General features: G+C 41.3%; 2 protein-coding genes across 2 annotated transcripts in view; both read left to right on the top strand.

Moving 5' to 3' along the window:
• LOC115188875 (DNA topoisomerase 3-alpha-like) overlaps positions 1–13,111 on the top strand; it is a gene marked incomplete at its 3' end in the record, with an annotated part of 55,632 nt that extends 42,521 nt beyond the window's left edge. Inside the window, exons 17-20 of the mRNA XM_029747700.1 lie at positions 701–823; positions 12,057–12,204; positions 12,271–12,847; positions 13,080–13,111. Coding sequence (XP_029603560.1) covers positions 701–823; positions 12,057–12,204; positions 12,271–12,847; positions 13,080–13,111 — 880 coding nt within the window. The remainder of the gene's footprint in view (positions 1–700; positions 824–12,056; positions 12,205–12,270; positions 12,848–13,079) is intronic.
• A 2,610-nt stretch (positions 13,112–15,721) lies between these two features.
• Positions 15,722–20,095, top strand: part of LOC115188876 (protein flightless-1 homolog) — a 29,827-nt gene continuing 25,453 nt past the window's right edge. Inside the window, exon 1 of the mRNA XM_029747701.1 lies at positions 15,722–15,866. Within this exon, the coding sequence (XP_029603561.1) occupies positions 15,804–15,866 (63 nt within the window). The 5' untranslated portion in view covers positions 15,722–15,803. The remainder of the gene's footprint in view (positions 15,867–20,095) is intronic.

Here is a 20,095-nt window from a genome sequence, read left to right on the forward strand (position 1 = left end):
GAAGGAAGGTTAGTTCTGTTGTTGTGAAGGAAAGTTGGTTCTGTTGTTGTGAAGGAAGGTTAGTTCTGTTGTTGTGAAGGAAGGTTGGTTCTGTTGTTGTGAAGGAAGGTTAGTTCTGTTGTTGTGAAGGAAGGTTAGTTCTGTTGTTGTGAAGGAAGGTTAGTTCTGTTGTTGTGAAGGAAGGTTGGTTCTGTTGTTGTGAAGGAAGGTTAGTTCTGGTGTTGTGAAGGAAGGTTAGTTATGTTGTTGTGAAGGAAGGTTTGTTCTGTTGTTGTGAAGGAAGGTTAGTTCTGTTGTTGTGAAGGAAGGTTAGTTCTGTTGTTGTGAAGGAAGGTTAGTTCTGTTGTTGTGAAGGAAAGTTAGTTCTGTTGTTGTGAAGGAAGGTTGGTTCTGTTGTTGTGAAGGAAGGTTAGTTCTGTTGTTGTGAAGGAAGGTTAGTTCTGTTGTTGTGAAGGAAGGTTAGTTCTGTTGTTGTGAAGGAAAGTTAGTTCTGTTGTTGTGAAGGAAGGTTGGTTCTGAAGGAAGGTTAGTTCTGTTGTTGTGAAGGAAGGTTGGTTCTGTTGTTGTGAAGGAAGGTTAGGTCTTTTCCAAACTGACATTTTGACCACTTTCACAACATTTTACACAAAGTCTTGGAGGGTATACAATCTTAGTCTGCTTCTCTGCTCGTCAATATCTTCCATTCCTTTGTCTCTAACAGGAAGTACCTGTCCTGCGTTGGTTACCCAGAATGCAAGTGTTCCGTGTGGTTTCCTGACACGGTGTTAGAGGTCAACAGAGACGAGTCTGTCTGTCCCACCTGTCAGCCCAGCCCCGTTCACATGTAGGTATCTGTCTGTCTGTCTGTCTGTCTGTCTGTCTGTCTGTCTGTCTGTCTGTCTGTCTGTCTGTCTGTCTGTCTGTCTGTCTGTCTGTCTGTCTGTCTGTCTGTCTGTCTGTCATACCTGTCTGTCTGTCATACCTGTCTGTCTGTCCTGTCTGTCATACCTGTCTGTCATACCTGTCTCTCTGCCCTGATGGTAGTGGGGACAGAGTGGTATAAACCGGCCTCATCAGAGGGTCCGGTCTGCTATTTAATAAACTATAAATCCCCAATGGACTGGGACTACTGTATATCCTCTATTTAATAAACTATACATCCCCAATGGACTGGGACAGACTACTGTATATCCTCTATTTAATAAACTATAAATCCCCCAATGGACTGGGACTACTGTATATCCTCTATTTAATAAACTATAAATCCCCAATGGACTGGGACAGACTGCTATATATCCTCTATTTAATAAACTATAAATCCCCCAATGGACTGGGACTACTGTATATCCTCTATTTAATAAAACTATAATCCCCAATGGACTGGGACAGGACTACTGTATATCCTCTATTTAATAAACTATAAATCCCCCAATGGAACTGGGACAGGACTACTGTATATCCTCTATTTAATAAACTATAAATCCCCAATGGACTGGGACTACTGTATATCCTCTATTTAATAAACTATAAATCCCCCAATGGACTGGGACAGACTACTGTATATCCTCTATTTAATAAACTATAAATCCCCAATGGACTGGGACTACTGTATATCCTCTATTTAATTAATACTATAAATCCCCCCAATGGACTGGGACTACTGTATATCCTCTATTTAATAAACTATAAATCCCCCAATGGACTGGGACAGACTGCTGTATATCCTCTATTTAATAAACTATAAATCCCCCAATGGACTGGGACAGACTACTGTATATCCTCCTATTTAATAAACTATAAATCCCCAATGGACTGGGACAGACACTACTGTATATCCTCTATTTAATAAACTATAAAATCCCCCAATGGACTGGGACAGACGTGCCTGTATATCCTCTATTTAATAAACTATAAATCCCCCAATGGACTGGGACAGACTACTGTATATCCTATTTAATAACTATAAATCCCCCAATGGACTGGGACAGACTGCTGTATATCCTCTATTTAATAAACTATAAATCCCCAATGGACTGGGACTACTGTATATCCTCTATTTATAAACTATAAATCCCCAATGGACTGGGACTACTGTATATCCTCTATAATAAAACTATAAATCCCCAATGGATGGGGACTACTGTATATCCTCATTTAATAAACTATAAATCCCCAATGGACTGGGACAGACTACTGTATATCCTCTATTTAATAACTAAATCCCCAATGGACTGGGACAGACGCTGTATATCCTATTTAAAACTATAATCCCCAATGGACTGGGACCAGACTACTGTATATCCTCTATTAATAAACTATAAATCCCCAATGGAGGGGACAGACTACTGTATATCCTCTATTTCTAACTATAAATCCCCCAATGGACTGGGACAGACTACTGTAATCCTCTATTTAATAAACTATAAATCCCCCAATGGACTGGGACAGACTGCTGTATATCCTCTATTAAAAACTAAATCCCCAATGGACGGACAGACTACTGTATATCCTCTATTTAAAAACTATAAATCCCCAATGGACTGGGACAGACTGCTGTATATCCTCTATTTAATAAACTATAAATCCCCAATGGACTGGGACAGACTACTGTATCCTCTATTTAATAAACTATAAATCCCCAATGGACTGGGACAGATACTGTATATCTCTATTAATAAACTATAAATCCCCCAATGGACTGGGACAGACTACTGTATATCTATTTAATAAACTATAAATCCCCAATGGAATGGGACTACTGTATATCCTCTATTTAAAACTATAAATCCCCAATGGACTGGGACTACTGTATATCTATTAATAAACTATAAATCCCCCAATGGACTGGGACAGACTGCTGTATATCCTCTATTTAATAAACTATAAATCCCCAATGGACTGGGACTACTGTATATCCTCTATTTAATAAACTATAAATCCCCAATGGACTGGGACAGACTACTGTATATCCTCTATTTAATAAACTATAAATCCCCAATGGACTGGGACTACTGTATATCCTCTATTTAATAAACTATAAATCCCCAATGGACTGGGACTGACTACTGTATATCCTCTATTTAATAAACTATAAATCCCCCAATGGACTGGGACTACTGTATATCCTCTATTTAATAAACTATAAATCCCCCAATGGACTGGGACAGACTGCTATATATCCTCTATTTAATAAACTATAAATCCCCAATGGACTGGGACTACTGTATATCCTCTATTTAATAAACTATAAATCCCCAATGGACTGGGACTACTGTATATCCTCTATTTAATAAACTATAAATCCCCAATGGACTGGGACAGACTACTGTATATCCTCTATTTAATAAACTATAAATCCCCAATGGACTGGGACAGACTGCTGTATATCCTCTATTTAATAAACTATAAATCCCCAATGGACTGGGACAGACTACTGTATATCCTCTATTTAATAAACTATAAATCCCCAATGGACTGGGACAGACTACTGTATATCCTCTATTTAATAAACTATAAATCCCCCAATGGACTGGGACAGACTACTGTATATCCTCTATTTAATAAACTATAAATCCCCAATGGACTGGGACAGACTACTGTATATCCTCTATTTAATAAACTATAAATCCCCCAATGGACTGGGACAGACTGCTGTATATCCTCTATTTAATAAACTATAAATCCCCAATGGACTGGGACAGACTACTGTATATCCTCTATTTAATAAACTATAAATCCCCAATGGACTGGGACAGACTACTGTATATCCTCTATTTAATAAACTATAAATCCCCCAATGGACTGGGACAGACTACTGTATATCCTCTATTTAATAAACTATAAATCCCCAATGGACTGGGACTACTGTATATCCTCTATTTAATAAACTATAAATCCCCAATGGACTGGGACTACTGTATATCCTCTATTTAATAAACTATAAATCCCCCAATGGACTGGGACTACTGTATATCCTCTATTTAATAAACTATAAATCCCCCAATGGACTGGGACTGCTGTATATCCTCTATTTAATAAACTATAAATCCCCAATGGACTGGGACAGACTACTGTATATCCTCTATTTAATAAACTATAAATCCCCAATGGACTGGGACAGACTACTGTATATCCTCTATTTAATAAACTATAAATCCCCCAATGGACTGGGGACTACTGTAATCCTCTATTAATAAACTATCAATCCCCAATGGACTGGGACAGGACTACTGTATATCCTCTATTAATAAACTATAAATCCCCAATGGACTGGGACAGACTACTGTATTCCTCTATTTAATAAACTCTAAATCCCCATGGACTGGGACAGACTACTGTATATCCTCTATTTAATAAACTATAAATCCCCCAATGGACTGGGACAGACTACTGTATATCCTCTATTTAATAAACTATAAATCCCCAATGGACTGGGACTACTGTATATCCTCTATTTAATAAACTATAAATCCCCCAATGGACTGGGACAGACTACTGTATATCCTCTATTTAATAAACTATACATCCCCAATGGACTGGGACTACTGTATATCCTCTATTTAATAAACTATAAATCCCCAATGGACTGGGACAGACTGCTGTATATCCTCTATTTAATAAACTATAAATCCCCCAATGGACTGGGACAGACTACTGTATATCCTCTATTTAATAAACTATAAATCCCCAATGGACTGGGACAGACTACTGTATATCCTCTATTTAATAAACTATAAATCCCCAATGGACTGGGACAGACTACTGTATATCCTTTATTTAATAAACTATAAATCCCCAATGGACTGGGACAGACTACTGTATATCCTCTATTTAATAAACTATAAATCCCCAATGGACTGGGACTACTGTATATCCTCTATTTATTAAACTATAAATCCCCCAATGGACTGGGACAGACTACTGTATATCCTCTATTTAATAAACTATAAATCCCCAATGGACTGGGACTACTGTATATCCTCTATTTAATAAACTATAAATCCCCAATGGACTGGGACAGACTACTGTATATCCTCTATTTAATAAACTATAAATCCCCCAATGGACTGGGACTACTGTATATCCTCTATTTAATAAACTATAAATCCCCCAATGGACTGGGACAGACTACTGTATATCCTCTATTTAATTAACTATAAATCCCCCAATGGACTGGGACAGACTACTGTATATCCTCTATTTAATAAACTATAAATCCCCCAATGGACTGGGACAGACTACTGTATATCCTCTATTTAATAAACTATAAATCCCCAATGGACTGGGACAGACTACTGTATATCCTCTATTTAATAAACTATAAATCCCCAATGGACTGGGACTACTGTATATCCTCTATTTAATAAACTATAAATCCCCAATGGACTGGGACTACTGTATATCCTCTATTTAATAAACTATAAATCCCCAATGGACTGGGACTACTGTATATCCTCTATTTAATAAACTATAAATCCCCCAATGGACTGGGACAGACTACTGTATATCCTCTATTTAATAAACTATAAATCCCCAATGGACTGGGACAGACTACTGTATATCCTCTATTTAATAAACTATAAATCCCCCATGGACTGGGACAGACTACTGTATATCCTCTATTTAATAAACTATAAATCCCCCATGGACGGGGACGACTACTGTATATCCTCTATTTAATAAACTATAAATCACCCCAATGGAACTGGGACAGACTACTGTATATCCTCTATTTAATAAACTATAATCCCCAATGGACGGGACAGACTACTGTAATCCTCTATTTAATAACTATAAATCCCCAATGGACTGGGACTACTGTATATCCTCTATTTAATAAACTATAAATCCCCAATGGACTGGGACTACTGTATATCCTCTATTAATAAACTATAAATCCCCAATGGACTGGGACAGACTACTGTATATCCTCTATTTAATAAACTATAAATCCCCAATGGACTGGGACAGACTACTGTATATCCTCTATTTAATAAACTATAAATCCCCCAATGGACTGGGACAGACTACTGTATATCCTCTATTTAATAAACTATACATCCCCAATGGACTGGGAAGACTACTGTATATCCTCTATTTAATAAACTATAAATCCCCAATGGACTGGGACAGACTACTGTATATCCTCTATTTACTAAACTATAAATCCCCAATGGACTGGGACTACTGTATATCCTCTATTTAATAAACTATAAATCCCCAATGGACTGGGACAGACTACTGTATATCCTCTATTTAATAAACTATAAATCCCCAATGGACTGGGACAGACTACTGTATATCCTCTATTTAATAAACTATAAATCCCCAATGGACTGGGACAGACTACTGTATATCCTCTATTTAATAAACTATACATCCCCAATGGACTGGGACTACTGTATATCCTCTATTTAATAAACATATAATCCCCAATGGACTGGGACAGACTACTGTATATCCTCTATTTAATAAACTATAAATCCCCAATGGACTGGACAGACTACTGTATATCCTCTATTTAATAACTATAAATCCCCAATGGACTGGGACAGACTACTGTATATCCTCTATTTAATAAACTAATAAATCCCCAATGGACTGGGAAGACTACTGTATATCCTCTATTTAATAAACTATAAATCCCCAATGGACTGGGACAGACTACTGTATATCCTCTATTAATAAACTATAATCCCCAATGGACTGGACAGACTACTGTATATCCTCTATTTATTAAACTATAAATCCCCCAATGGACTGGGACAGACTACTGTATATCCTCTATTTAATAAACTATAAATCCCCAATGGACTGGGACAGACTACTGTATATCCTCTATTTAATAAACTATAAATCCCCAATGACTGGGACAGACTACTGTATATCCTCTATTTAATAAACTATAAATCCCCAATGGACTGGGACAGACTACTGTATATCCTCTATTTAATAAACTATAAATCCCCAATGGACTGGGACAGACTACTGTATATCCTCTATTTAATAAACTATAAATCACCAATGGACTGCGACAGACTACTGTATATCCTCTATTTAATAAACTATAAATCACCCAATGGACTGGGACAGACTACTGTATATCCTCTATTTAATAAACTATAAATCCCCAATGGGACTGGGCAGACTACTGTATATCCTCTATTTAATAAACTATAAATCCCCCAATGGACTGGGACTACTGTATATCCTCTATTTAATAAACTTAAATCGCCAATGGACTGGGACATGACTACTGTATATCCTCTATTTAATAAACTATAAATCCCCAATGGACTGGGACTACTGTATATCCTCTATTTAATAACTATAAATCCCCAATGGACTGGGACAGACTGCTGTATATCCTCTATTTAATAAACTATAAATCCCCATAGGACCTGGGACAGACTACTGTATATCCTCTATTTAATAAACTATAAATCCCCAATGGACTGGGACAGACTACTGTATATCCTCTATTTAATAAACTATAAATCCCCAATGGACTGGGACAGACTACTGTATATCCTCTATTTAATAAACTATAAATCCCCAATGGACTGGGACTACTGTATATCCTCTATTTAATAAACTATAAATCCCCAATGGACTGGGACAGACTGCTGTATATCCTCTATTTAATAAACTATAAATCCCCCAATGGACTGGGACAGACTACTGTATATCCTCTATTTAATAAACTATAAATCCCCAATGGACTGGGACTACTGTATATCCTCTATTTAATAAACTATAAATCCCCAATGGACTGGGACAGACTACTGTATATCCTCTATTTAATAAACTATAAATCCCCAATGGACTGGGACAGACTACTGTATATCCTCTATTTAATAAACTATAAATCCCCAATGGACTGGGACAGACTACTGTATATCCTCTATTTAATAAACTATAAATCCCCAATGGACTGGGACAGACTACTGTATATCCTCTATAAACTATAAATCCCCAATGGACTGGACAGACTACTGTATATCCTCTATTTAATAAACTATACATCCCCAATGGACTGGGACAGACTACTGTATATCCTCTATTTAATAAACTATAAATCCCCAATGGACTGGGACAGACTACTGTATATCCTCTATTTAATAAACTATAAATCCCCAATGGACTGGGACAGACTACTGTATATCCTCTATTTAATAAACTATAAATCCCCAATGGACTGGGACTACTGTATATCCTCTATTTAATAAACTATAAATCCCCAATGGACTGGGACTACTGTATATCCTCTATTTAATAAACTATAAATCCCCAATGGACTGGGACAGACTACTGTATATCCTCTATTTAATAAACTATAAATCCCCAATGGACTGGGACAGACTACTGTATATCCTCTATTTAATAAACTATAAATCCCCCATGGACTGGGACAGACTACTGTATATCCTCTATTTAATAAACTATAAATCCCCCATGGACTGGGACAGACTACTGTATATCCTCTATTTAATAAACTATAAATCCCCAATGGACTGGGACAGACTACTGTATATCCTCTATTTAATAAACTATAAATCCCCAATGGACTGGGACAGACTACTGTATATCCTCTATTTAATAAACTATAAATCCCCAATGGACTGGGACTACTGTATATCCTCTATTTAATAAACTATAAATCCCCAATGGACTGGGACAGACTACTGTATATCCTCTATTTAATAAACTATAAATCCCCAATGGACTGGGACAGACTACTGTATATCCTCTATTTAATAAACTATAAATCCCCAATGGACTGGGACTACTGTATATCCTCTATTTAATAAACTATAAATCCCCCAGTGGACTGGGACAGACTACTGTATATACTCTATTTAATAAACTATACATCCCCAATGGACTGGGACTACTGTATATCCTCTATTTAATAAACTATAAATCCCCAATGGACTGGGACAGACTACTGTATATCCTCTATTTAATAAACTATAAATCCCCAATGGACTGGGACTACTGTATATCCTCTATTTAATAACTATAATCCCCAATGGACTGGGACAGACTACTGTATATCCTCTATTTAATAAACATAAATCCCCAATGGACTGGACAGACTACTGTATATCTCTATTTAATAAACTATAAATCCCCAATGGACTGGGACAGACATACTGTATATCCTCTATTTAATAAAACTATACATCCCCAATGGACTGGGACTACTGTATATCCTCTATTTAATAAAACTATAAATCCCCAATGGACTGGGACAGACTGCTGTAGATCCTCTATTTAATAAACTATAAATCCCCAATGGACTGGGACAGACTACTGTATATCCTCTATTTAATAACTATAAATCCCCAATGGACTGGGACCAGACTACTGTATATCCTCTATTTAATAAACTATAAATACCCCAATGGATGGGACAGACTACTGTATATCCTCTATTTAATAACTATTAAATCCCCAATGGGACTGGGGACAGACTACTGTATATCCTCTATTTATAACTATAATCCCAATGGACTGGGACTACTGTATATCCTCTATTTAATTAAACTATAAATCCCCCAATGGACTGGAAGACTACTGTATATCCTCTATTTAATAAACTATAAATCCCCAATGGACTGGGACAGACTACTGTATATCCATCTATTTAATAAACTATAAATCCCCAATGGACTGGGACAGACTACTGTATATCCTCTATTTAATAACTATAATCCCAATGGACTGGGACAGACTACTGTATTCCGCCTCTATTTAATAACACTATAAATCCCCATGGGACTGGACAGACTACTGTATATCCTCTATTAATAAACTATAAATCCCAATGGACTGGGACAGACTACTGTATATCCTCTATTTAATAAACTATAAATCCCCAATGGACTGGGACAGACTACTGTATATCCTCTATTTAATAAACTATAAATCCCCAATGGACTGGGACTACTGTATATCCTCTATTTAATAAACTATAAATCCCCCAATGGACTGGGACAGACTACTGTATATCCTCTATTTAATAAACTATAAATCCCCAATGGACTGGGACAGACTACTGTATATCCTCTATTTAATAAACTATAAATCCCCAATGGACTGGGACAGACTACTGTATATCCTCATTTAATAAACTATAAATCCCCAATGGACTGGACTACTGTATATCCTCTATTTAATAAACTATAAATCCCCAATGGACTGGGACAGACTACTGTATATCCTCTATTTAATAAACTATAAATCCCCAATGGACTGGGACAGACTACTGTATATCCTCTATTTAATAAACTATAAATCCCCAATGGACTGGGACAGACTACTGTATATCCTCTATTTAATAAACTATAAATCCCCAATGGACTGGGACAGACTACTGTATATCCTCTATTTAATAAACTATAAATCCCCAATGGACTGGGACAGACTACTGTATATCCTCTATTTAATAAACTATAAATCCCCAATGGACTGGGACAGACTACTGTATATCCTCTATTTAATAAACTATAAATCCCCAATGGACTGGGACAGACTACTGTATATCCTCTATTTAATAAACTATAAATCCCCAATGGACTGGGACAGACTACTGTATATCCTCTATTTAATAAACTATAAATCCCCAATGGACTGGGACAGACTACTGTATATCCTCTATTTAATAAACTATAAATCCCCAATGGACTGGGAACAGACTACTGTATATCCTCTATTTAATAAACTATAAATCCCCAATGGACTGGGACAGACTACTGTATATCCTCTATTTAATAAACTATAAATCCCCAATGGACTGGGACAGACTACTGTATATCCTCTATTTAATAAACTATAAATCCCCAATGGACTGGGACAGACTACTGTATATCCTCTATTTAATAAACTATAATCCCCAATGGACTGGGACAGTACTGTATCCTCTATTAATAAACTATAAATCCCCAATGGACTGGGACAGACTACTGTATATCCTCTATTTAATAAACTATAAATCCCCAATGGACTGGGACAGACTACTGTATATCCTCTATTTAATAAACTATAAATCCCCCAATGGACTGGGACTACTGTATATCCTCTATTTAATAAACTATAAATCCCCAATGGACTGGGACAGACTACTGTATATCCTCTATTTAATAAACTATAAATCCCCAATGGACTGGACAGACCTACTGTATATCCTCTATTTAATAAACTATAAATCCCCAATGGACTGGGACTACTGTATATCCTCTATTTAATAAACTATAAATCCCCAATGGACTGGGACTACTGTATATCCTCTATTTAATAAACTATAAATCCCCAATGGACTGGGACAGACTACTGTATATCCTCTATTTAATAAACTATAAATCCCCAATGGACTGGGACTACTGTATATCCTCTATTTAATAAACTATAAATCCCCAATGGACTGGGACAGACTACTGTATATCCTCTATTTAATAAACTATAAATCCCCAATGGACTGGGACTACTGTATATCCTCTATTTAATAAACTATAAATCCCCAATGGACTGGGACAGACTGCTGTATATCCTCTATTTAATAAACTATAAATCCCCAATGGACTGGGACTACTGTATATCCTCTATTTAATAACTATAAATCCCCAATGGACTGGGACAGACTACTGTATATCCTCTATTTAATAAACTATAAATCCCCAATGGACTGGGACAGACTACTGTATATCCTCTATTTATAAACTATAAATCCCCAATGGACTGGGACAGACTACTGTATATCCTCTATTTAATAACTATAAATCCCCCAATGGACTGGGACAGACTACTGTATATCCTCTATTTAATAAACTATAAATCCCCCAATGGACTGGGACAGACTACTGTATATCCTCTATTTAATAAACTATAAATCCCCAATGGACTGGGACAGACTACTGTATATCCTCTATTTAATAAACTATAAATCCCCCAATGGACTGGGACAGACTGCTGTATATCCTCTATTTAATAAACTATAAATCCCCCAATGGACTGGGACAGACTACTGTATATCCTCCTCCTGCTACATGACTCCTCCCGTTTCTTCTTCTCTTCAGGGTAAAGTTGAAGTTCCGACGAGGCAGCCTTCCTCCCATGATGCCGTTGGAGTTTGTCGGCTGCATCGGAGGGTGTGACGAGACACTGAGGGAGGTGCTCAACCTGAAATACCTCAGAGTTGTTGGAGGAGGGGGGGTGGCGGGAGGAGTAGGAGGTGCTGGGGGAGGAAGAGGAGGAGGAGCTGGGGGAGGAAGAGGAGTTGGAGCTGGGGGAGGAAGAGGAGGAGGAGCTGGTGGAGGAAGAGGAGGAGGAAGGGGAGACACCGCAACCAATCAGCCTAGACCTCGCCCAGCCCCTAGACCCAGACCGGACCCCCTGTCTCCCCAAGCCCCCAACCCTCCCTCCTCGTCCTGGCCCCCCCACCACCCTCGCCCTGACCCCCAGGCCACACCCCCTGACCCCAGAGGTGGTGACATCACGGTGTGTAACTGCGGGTCGGAGGCGGTCCTCCTCACGGTGAGGAAAGACGGGCCGAACCAGGGAAGACAGTTCTATAAGTGTTCCTCTGGAGGCTGTAACTTCTTCCTGTGGGCCGACCAGCCCAACACTAACATTTACCCTCCAGGCCCCCAGGGGGCGCCACCCAGCAGGCCACAGCAGCCCCCCAGGACCTCCGTGGGGGTGGGGGGAGGAGGGGGAGAGGTGGTGTGTAACTGCAGTGAGCCGGCGGTTCAGAGGACAGTGCAGAAGGAAGGACCTAATAAAGGAAGAGTTTTCCATACTTGTGGGAAACCCAGAGATCAACAGTGTGGATTCTTCCTCTGGGCTGACGAGAACATCCCACCGCCAGGTAACACACACACTGTAACACACACACACTGTAACACACACACACTGTAACACACACACACTGTAACACACACTGTAACACACACGCTGTAACACACACACACACTGTAACACACACTGTAACACACACACGCTGTAACACACACTGTAACACACACGCGCTGTAACACACACACACTGTAACACACACATACACCCCCCCATTGCTAACCCTCTGTCTGTGTCTCTACCAGGTTCTGGAGGGTATGGAGGGGGAGGGGGAGACTGGGGGAAGAGGGGGAGGGAGACTGGGGGAGGAGGAGCCCCCACCACCACCAAACCCCCCGCCGCCCCGCCGCCAGGAAACCCCGTACCTGTGGAATCTGTCACCTGCCCGGACACACACGTGTCACCTGCCCTCAACGCTGACCTTTAACCCCTGATCCCACTGCTGCCATGGAGATGCTCTGACCCCCCCCCAGTGTGACCTTGTTCCCCGACCTCTGAACTCTGATGTGATCAGGAAGCTCTGCGGTCGATGTTTGATATAAACACAGAACTAGAATCAGTTTACCTTCAACCCGCCCCCCTAAACCCTAAACAATCAGGAGGGGATCTCAAACTGACCAGAGGTCAGATTAGAGAGGTGTTAAACCAGGGTTCATTTGGGACAGGAGGGACTGGGTTCATTTGGGACAGGAATAGAGTGGGACTGGTTTCATTTGGGACAGGAATAGAGTTGGACTGGGTTCATTTGGGACAGGAGGGACTGGGTTCATTTGGGACAGGAATAGAGTGGGACTGGGTTAATTTGGGACAGGAGGTATTAGGTTAATTTGGGACAGGTAGGGACTGGGTTCATTTGGGACAGGAAAAGAGTGGGACTGGGTTCATTTGGGACAGGAGGGGAGAGGGACTGGGTTCATTTGGGACAGGAGGGAGAGGGACTGGGTTCATTTGGGACAGAAGGGAGAGGGACTGGGTTCATTTGGGACAGGAGAAGAGTGGGACTGGGTCATTTGGGACAGGAGAGGGACTGGGTTCATTTGGGACAGGAAAAGAGTGGGACTGGGTTCATTTGGGACAGGAGGGAGAGGGACTGGGTTCATTTGGGACAGGATGGAGAGGGACTGGGTTCATTTGGGACAGGAGGGGAGAGGGACTGGGTTCATTTGGGACACGAGAGGAGGGGACTGGGTTCATTTGGGACAGGAGAGGGACTGGGTTCATTTGGGACAGGAGGGGAGAGGGACTGGGTTCATTTGGGACAGGAGGGGAGAGGGACTGGGTTCATTTGGGACAGGAGAGGAGTGGTACTGGGTTCATTTGGGACAGGAGGGAGTGGGACTGTGTTCATTTGGGACAGGAGAAGAGTGGGACTGGGTCATTTGGGACAGGAGAGGGACTGGGTTCATTTGGGACAGGAAGGGAGAGGGACTGGGTTCATTTGGGACAGGAGGGGAGAGGGACTGGGTTCATTTGGGACAGGAGGGGAGAGGGACTGGGTTCATTTGGGACAGGAGAGGAGTGGTACTGGGTTCATTTGGGACAGGAAGGAGTGGGACTGTGTCATTTGGGACAGGAGAGGGACTGTGTTCATTTGGGACAGGAGAAGAGTGGGACTGGGTCATTTGGGACAGGAGAGGGACTGTGTTCATTTGGGACAGGAGAAGAGTGGGACTGGGTCATTTGGGACAGGAGAGGGACTGGGTTCATTTGGGACAGGAAAAGAGTGGGACTGGGTTCATTTGGGACAGGAGGGAGAGGGACTGGGTTCATTTGGGACAGGAGGGAGTGGGACTGTGTTCATTTGGGACAGGAGAAGAGTGGGACTGGGTTCATTTGGGACAGGATGGGAGTGGGACTGGGTTCATTTGGGACAGGAGGGAGTGGGACTGTGTTCATTTGGGACAGGAGGGGAAAGGGACTGGGTTCATTTGGGACAGGAGGGAGTGGGACTGGGTTCATTTGGGACAGGAAGGGAGTGGTACTTGGTTCATTTGGGACAGGAGGGGAGTGGGACTGGGTTCATTCTGCCTGTCTCTCACCTCTGACAGAGAAACTACATTTATAATGACATGGAGAATGAGTGAATACATCGATATTTTACAGAGAAATAAATAAATGAATGAATTTGAATGGCGTTTTGTCCCCAATATGTAACATTGGACTAAAGAACAGAATTATACATCCAAAATACCAGCTGGGAGGAGAAAGGGAAGATTAATACTGTTATTTATGAATGTTTATATAAAAAGCAATCTCCCAGCAATCTGTTGTCCTGTATTCAGTCTGACAGCTCTGACAAGTGCCTCTAAAATGTCTCCCATATGTGTTGATTTAATATTTACTAAGTTACAGTAGGAAGGACTTGATGATATTAAATGGAAATAGACCAAACGTTGTTTTTATTGGTTAGATCATAGCAGAAGAGGAATAGGGCGAAACTAGAATATCTTTGATTAGGACCATTTTAATGTTGATTGATTTGACTTCAGAGAGTTATAGTGAAGTTTCTATGGTTGAATGGGGGCAGCTGTCTCCTGAGTCGGCGACTTCCGGTTTCCGGGTCCCAACAGCTGTTGTTCTGTCAAATGTTTAGGAATTTTGGCTAACCCTTTTGTTCCTTATTAACGTAATTATCCTAGTCTGCTACGAAAAGTCAAATCTTATGTTCATTTGACAAAAGCAGGATTCCCCGGTTCTTCACACCCACAAAGTCAACTTACATAGTTGGCTATATCGTTAAAATTCATGAAAAAAAACTAAAATGTGCATTTAATATAAGGTTAAGGTAAGATTCCCTGTATGGGTAAAGTTTTTAAAAAAATCACATTTTAATCAGATAAATTGTAGATATAAACGCGGTTGATGACTTTGTGGCTGTGGTAACTAGTGAGCACCATCCGCTCCGCCCTGATAAACCAAACACCGACACAAACCGGGCACCGACCGACCGACGGTTTCCCGAAGCACAAATGGCTGCTACCGGAGTCCTTCCTTTTATCCGGGGGGTAGACCTCTCTGGAAACGACTTCAAAGTAAGACAACAACAACAAAACCATTATATTTACCTACCGGACCATTATTCTTGACGGGTAAACGATAGGCAGTTAGCTAACTAGCTGTGTGACTGGTCGGACTGTAGCTAACTAGCAGTGCTAGCCCGGTAGCTAACTAGCTGTGTGACTGGTCGGACTGTAACTAACTAGTTAGCAGTGCTAGCCCGGTAACTAACTAGCAGTGCTAGCCCGGTAGCTAACTAGCTGTGTGACTGGTCGGACTGTAACTAACTAGTTAGCAGTGCTAGCCCGGTAGCTAACTAGCTGTGTGACTGGTTGGACTGTAGCTAACTAGCTGTGCTAGCCCGGTAACTAACTAGCAGTGCTAGCCCGGTAGCTAACTAGCTGTCGGACTGTAACTAACTAGTTAGCAGTGCTAGCCCGGTAGCTAACTAGCTGTGTGACTGGTCGGACTGTAGCTAGCTAGTTAGCAGTGCTAGCCCGGTAGCTACCTAGCTGTGTGACTGGTCGGACTGTAGCTAGCTAACTAGCAGTGCTAGCCCGGTAGCTAACTAGCTGTGTGACTGGTCGGACTGTAGCTAGCTAGTTAGCAGCGCTAGCCCGGTAGCTACCTAGCTGTGTGACTGGTCGGACTGTAGCTAGCTAGTTAGCAGTGCTAGCCCGGTAGCTAACTAGCTGTGTGAATGGTCGGACTGTAGCTAACTAGCAGTGCTAGCCCGGTAGCTAACGACGTGCTAACCAAACCAGGAACACTATCAGGGCGTTAGCCAGTTGTCAAACTGTTCTGTCTGTCAGACACACACAAGGTAACTAACTAGCTGTGAATTATTGGAACACAACTCTCATTTGCCTCAGTTGGTAGAGCATGGTGTTTGCAACGCCACGGTTGTGGGTTCGATTCCCACGGGGGGCCAGTACAAAAAAATGCATGAAATGTATGCATTCACTACTGTAAGTCGCTCTGGATAAGAGCGTCTGATAAATGACTAAAATGTAAAATGTAAACAACAGGTGTAGACTATTTTCTATCTGTCTGTATTGTTGACAAGGACCGGTCAGTAAACATTTCACTGGTCATAATCCAGACCTGTTGTTTATGAAGCATAACCCTGTACCTGAAGCCATGTGTTTTAATGTTCAAACCCAGTTTCTCATCAAAACGTCCCGGTACAGAAAACACCTTCATCTAATGACTCTCATATGTAATGGGACTGAGTCAGATTCAATGTCTCTGTCTGTCTGGTTGTTAAAACACTGCCATGATCATGTCACTTTATGGTTTTATTATAAAGCCATAATTAACATACTGCTTGTTATTTATGTATCTTCTCCGTTAGATGTTGAAGCAGACATGCTCAGACAAGACAGCTGAGAAGTATTTCTGCTTGTCTCGTTTACAGAGATCTCTCTCTGTCTCTCTCTCTGTCTATCTCTCTGTCTATCTCTCTGTCTCTCTCTCTGTCTCTCTCTCTGTCTCTCTCTCTGTCTCTCTCTCTGTCTCTCTCTGTCTCTGTCTCTGTCTCTCTGTCTCTCTGTCTCTCTGTCTCTCTCTGTCCTCTCTCTGTCTCTCTCTGTCTCTCTCTCTGTTCTCTCTCTGTCTCTCTCTCTGTCTCTCTCTCTGTCCTCTCTCTGTCTCTCTCTCTGTCTCTCTCTCTCTGTCTCTCTCTCTCTGTCTCTCTCTCTCTGTCTCTCTCTCTCTGTCTCTCTCTGTCTCTCTCTCTCTGTCTCTCTCTCTCTGTCTCTCTCTCTGTCTCATGTGTCAACCAGGGGGTAGATGACATAACCAGTCATACTATTAAAACGTTCTCACTCATGTTATTCTTGGCTTCTCTCTCTATTTCTACAAACAACACGTCATGGTTTTCTGCTGATAATAAAACGGGCGGCAGATAGCCTAGAGCGGAAAGGTCGCTTGTTCAAATCCCAGAGGCGACTAGGTTAAAAAAATATATATAAATATGTCGACATGCCCTTGAGCAAGACACTTAACCCTAATTGTTAAGTTTCTGTGGATAAGAACGTCTGCTCAATGACTAAATAATGTGATGTCGTTAGGTCTCTTTAAGTTGGCAGACTTAGTGCTTCTGCTTGCTCTTTAGGGTCTAGTCTGTCCCAGATCTGTTGTTAACCTGACATAGACCTAGTGTGAGTCCCAGATCTGTTATTAACCTGACATAGACCTAGCGTGATGTTGTTAACCTGACATAGACCTAGCGTGAGTCCCAGATCTGTTATTAACCTGACATAGACCTAGTGTGAGTCCCAGACCTGTTGTTAACCTGACATAGACCTAGCGTGAGTCCCTGATCTGTTATTAACCTGACATAGACCAAGTGTGAGTCCCAGATCTGTTGTTAACCTGACATAGACCTAGCGTGAGTCCCAGATCTGTTATTAACCTGACATAGACCTAGCGTGAGTCCCAGATCTGTTGTTAACCTGACATAGACCTAGCGTGAGTCCCAGATCTGTTGTTAACCTGACATAGACCTAGCGTGAGTCCCCAGATCTGTTATTAACATGACGTAGACCTAGCGTGAGTCCCAGATCTGTTGTTAACCTGACATAGACCTAGCGTGAGTCCCAGATCTGTTATTAACCTGACATAGACCTAGCGTGATGTTGTTAACCTGACATAGACCTAGCGTGAGTCCCAGATCTGTTGTTAACCTGACATAGACCTAGCGTGAGTCCCAGATCTGTTGTTAACCTGACATAGACCTAGCGTGAGTCCCAGATCTGTTATTAACCTGACATAGACCTAGCGTGAGTCCCAGATCTGTTATTAACTTGACATAGACCTAGCGTGATGTTGTTAACCTGACATAGACCTAGTGTGAGTCCCCAGATCTGTTGTTAACCTGACATAGACCTAGCGTGAATCCCCAGATCTGTTATTAACCTGACATAGACCTAGCGTGAGTCCCCAGATCTGTTGTTAACCTGACATAGACCTAGCGTGAGTCCCCAGATCTGTTGTTAACCTGACATAGACCTAGCGTGAGTCCCAGATCTGTTATTAACCTGACATAGACCTAGCGTGAGTCCCTAGATCTGTTGTTAACCTGACATAGACCTAGCGTGAGTCCCAGATCTGTTGTTAACCTGACATAGACCTAGCGTGAGTACCAGATCTGTTATTAACCTGACATAGACCTAGCGTGAGTCCCCAGATCTGTTGTTAACCTGACATAGACCTAGCGTGAGTCCCAGATCTGTTGTTAACCTGACATAGACCTAGCGTGATGTTGTTAACCTGACATAGACCTAGTGTGAGTCCCAGACCTGTTGTTAACCTGACATAGACCTAGCGTGAGTCCCAGATCTGTTATTAACCTGACATAGACCTAGTGTGAGTCCCAGATCTGTTGTTAACCTGACATAGACCTAGCGTGAGTCCCAGATCTGTTATTAACCTGACAAAGACCTAGCGTGAGTCCCCAGATCTGTTATTAACCTGACATAGACCTATCGTGAGTCCCAGATCTGTTGTTAACCTGACATAGACCTAGCGTGAGTCCCAGATCTGTTATTAACCTGACATAGACCTAGCGTGAGTCCCCAGATCTGTTATTAACCTGACATAGACCTAGCGTGAGTCCCAGATCTGTTGTTAACCTGACATAGACCTAGCGTGATGTTGTTAACCTGACATAGACCTAGTGTGAGTCCCAGATCTGTTGTTAACCTGACATAGACCTAGCGTGATGCTGTTAACCTGACATAGACCTAGCGTGAGTCCCAGATCTGTTGTTAACCTGACATAGACCTAGCGTGATGTTGTTAACCTGACATAGACCTAGCGTGAGTCCCAGATCTGTTATTAACCTGACATAGACCTAGTGTGAGTCCCAGATCTGTTGTTAACCTTACATAGACCCAGCGTGAGTCCCCAGATCTGTTGTTAACCTGACATAGACCTAGCGTGAGTCCCAGATCTGTTGTTAACCTGACATAGACCTAGCGTGATGTTGTTAACCTGACATAGACCTAGCGTGATGTTGTTAACCTGACATAGACCTAGCGTGAGTCCCCAGATCTGTTGTTAACCTGACATAGACCTAGCGTGAGTCCCCAGATCTGTTATTAACCTGACATAGACCTAGCGTGATGTTGTTAACCTGACATAGACCTAGTGTGAGTCCCAGATCTGTTGTTAACCTGACATAGACCTAGTGTGAGTCCCCAGATCTGTTGTTAACCTGACATAGACCTAGCGTGAGTCCCCAGATCTGTTATTAACCTGA

The sequence above is a fragment of the Salmo trutta genome, unplaced genomic scaffold (assembly GCF_901001165.1).
Source record: "Salmo trutta unplaced genomic scaffold, fSalTru1.1, whole genome shotgun sequence".
Lineage (NCBI taxonomy): Eukaryota > Metazoa > Chordata > Actinopteri > Salmoniformes > Salmonidae > Salmo > Salmo trutta.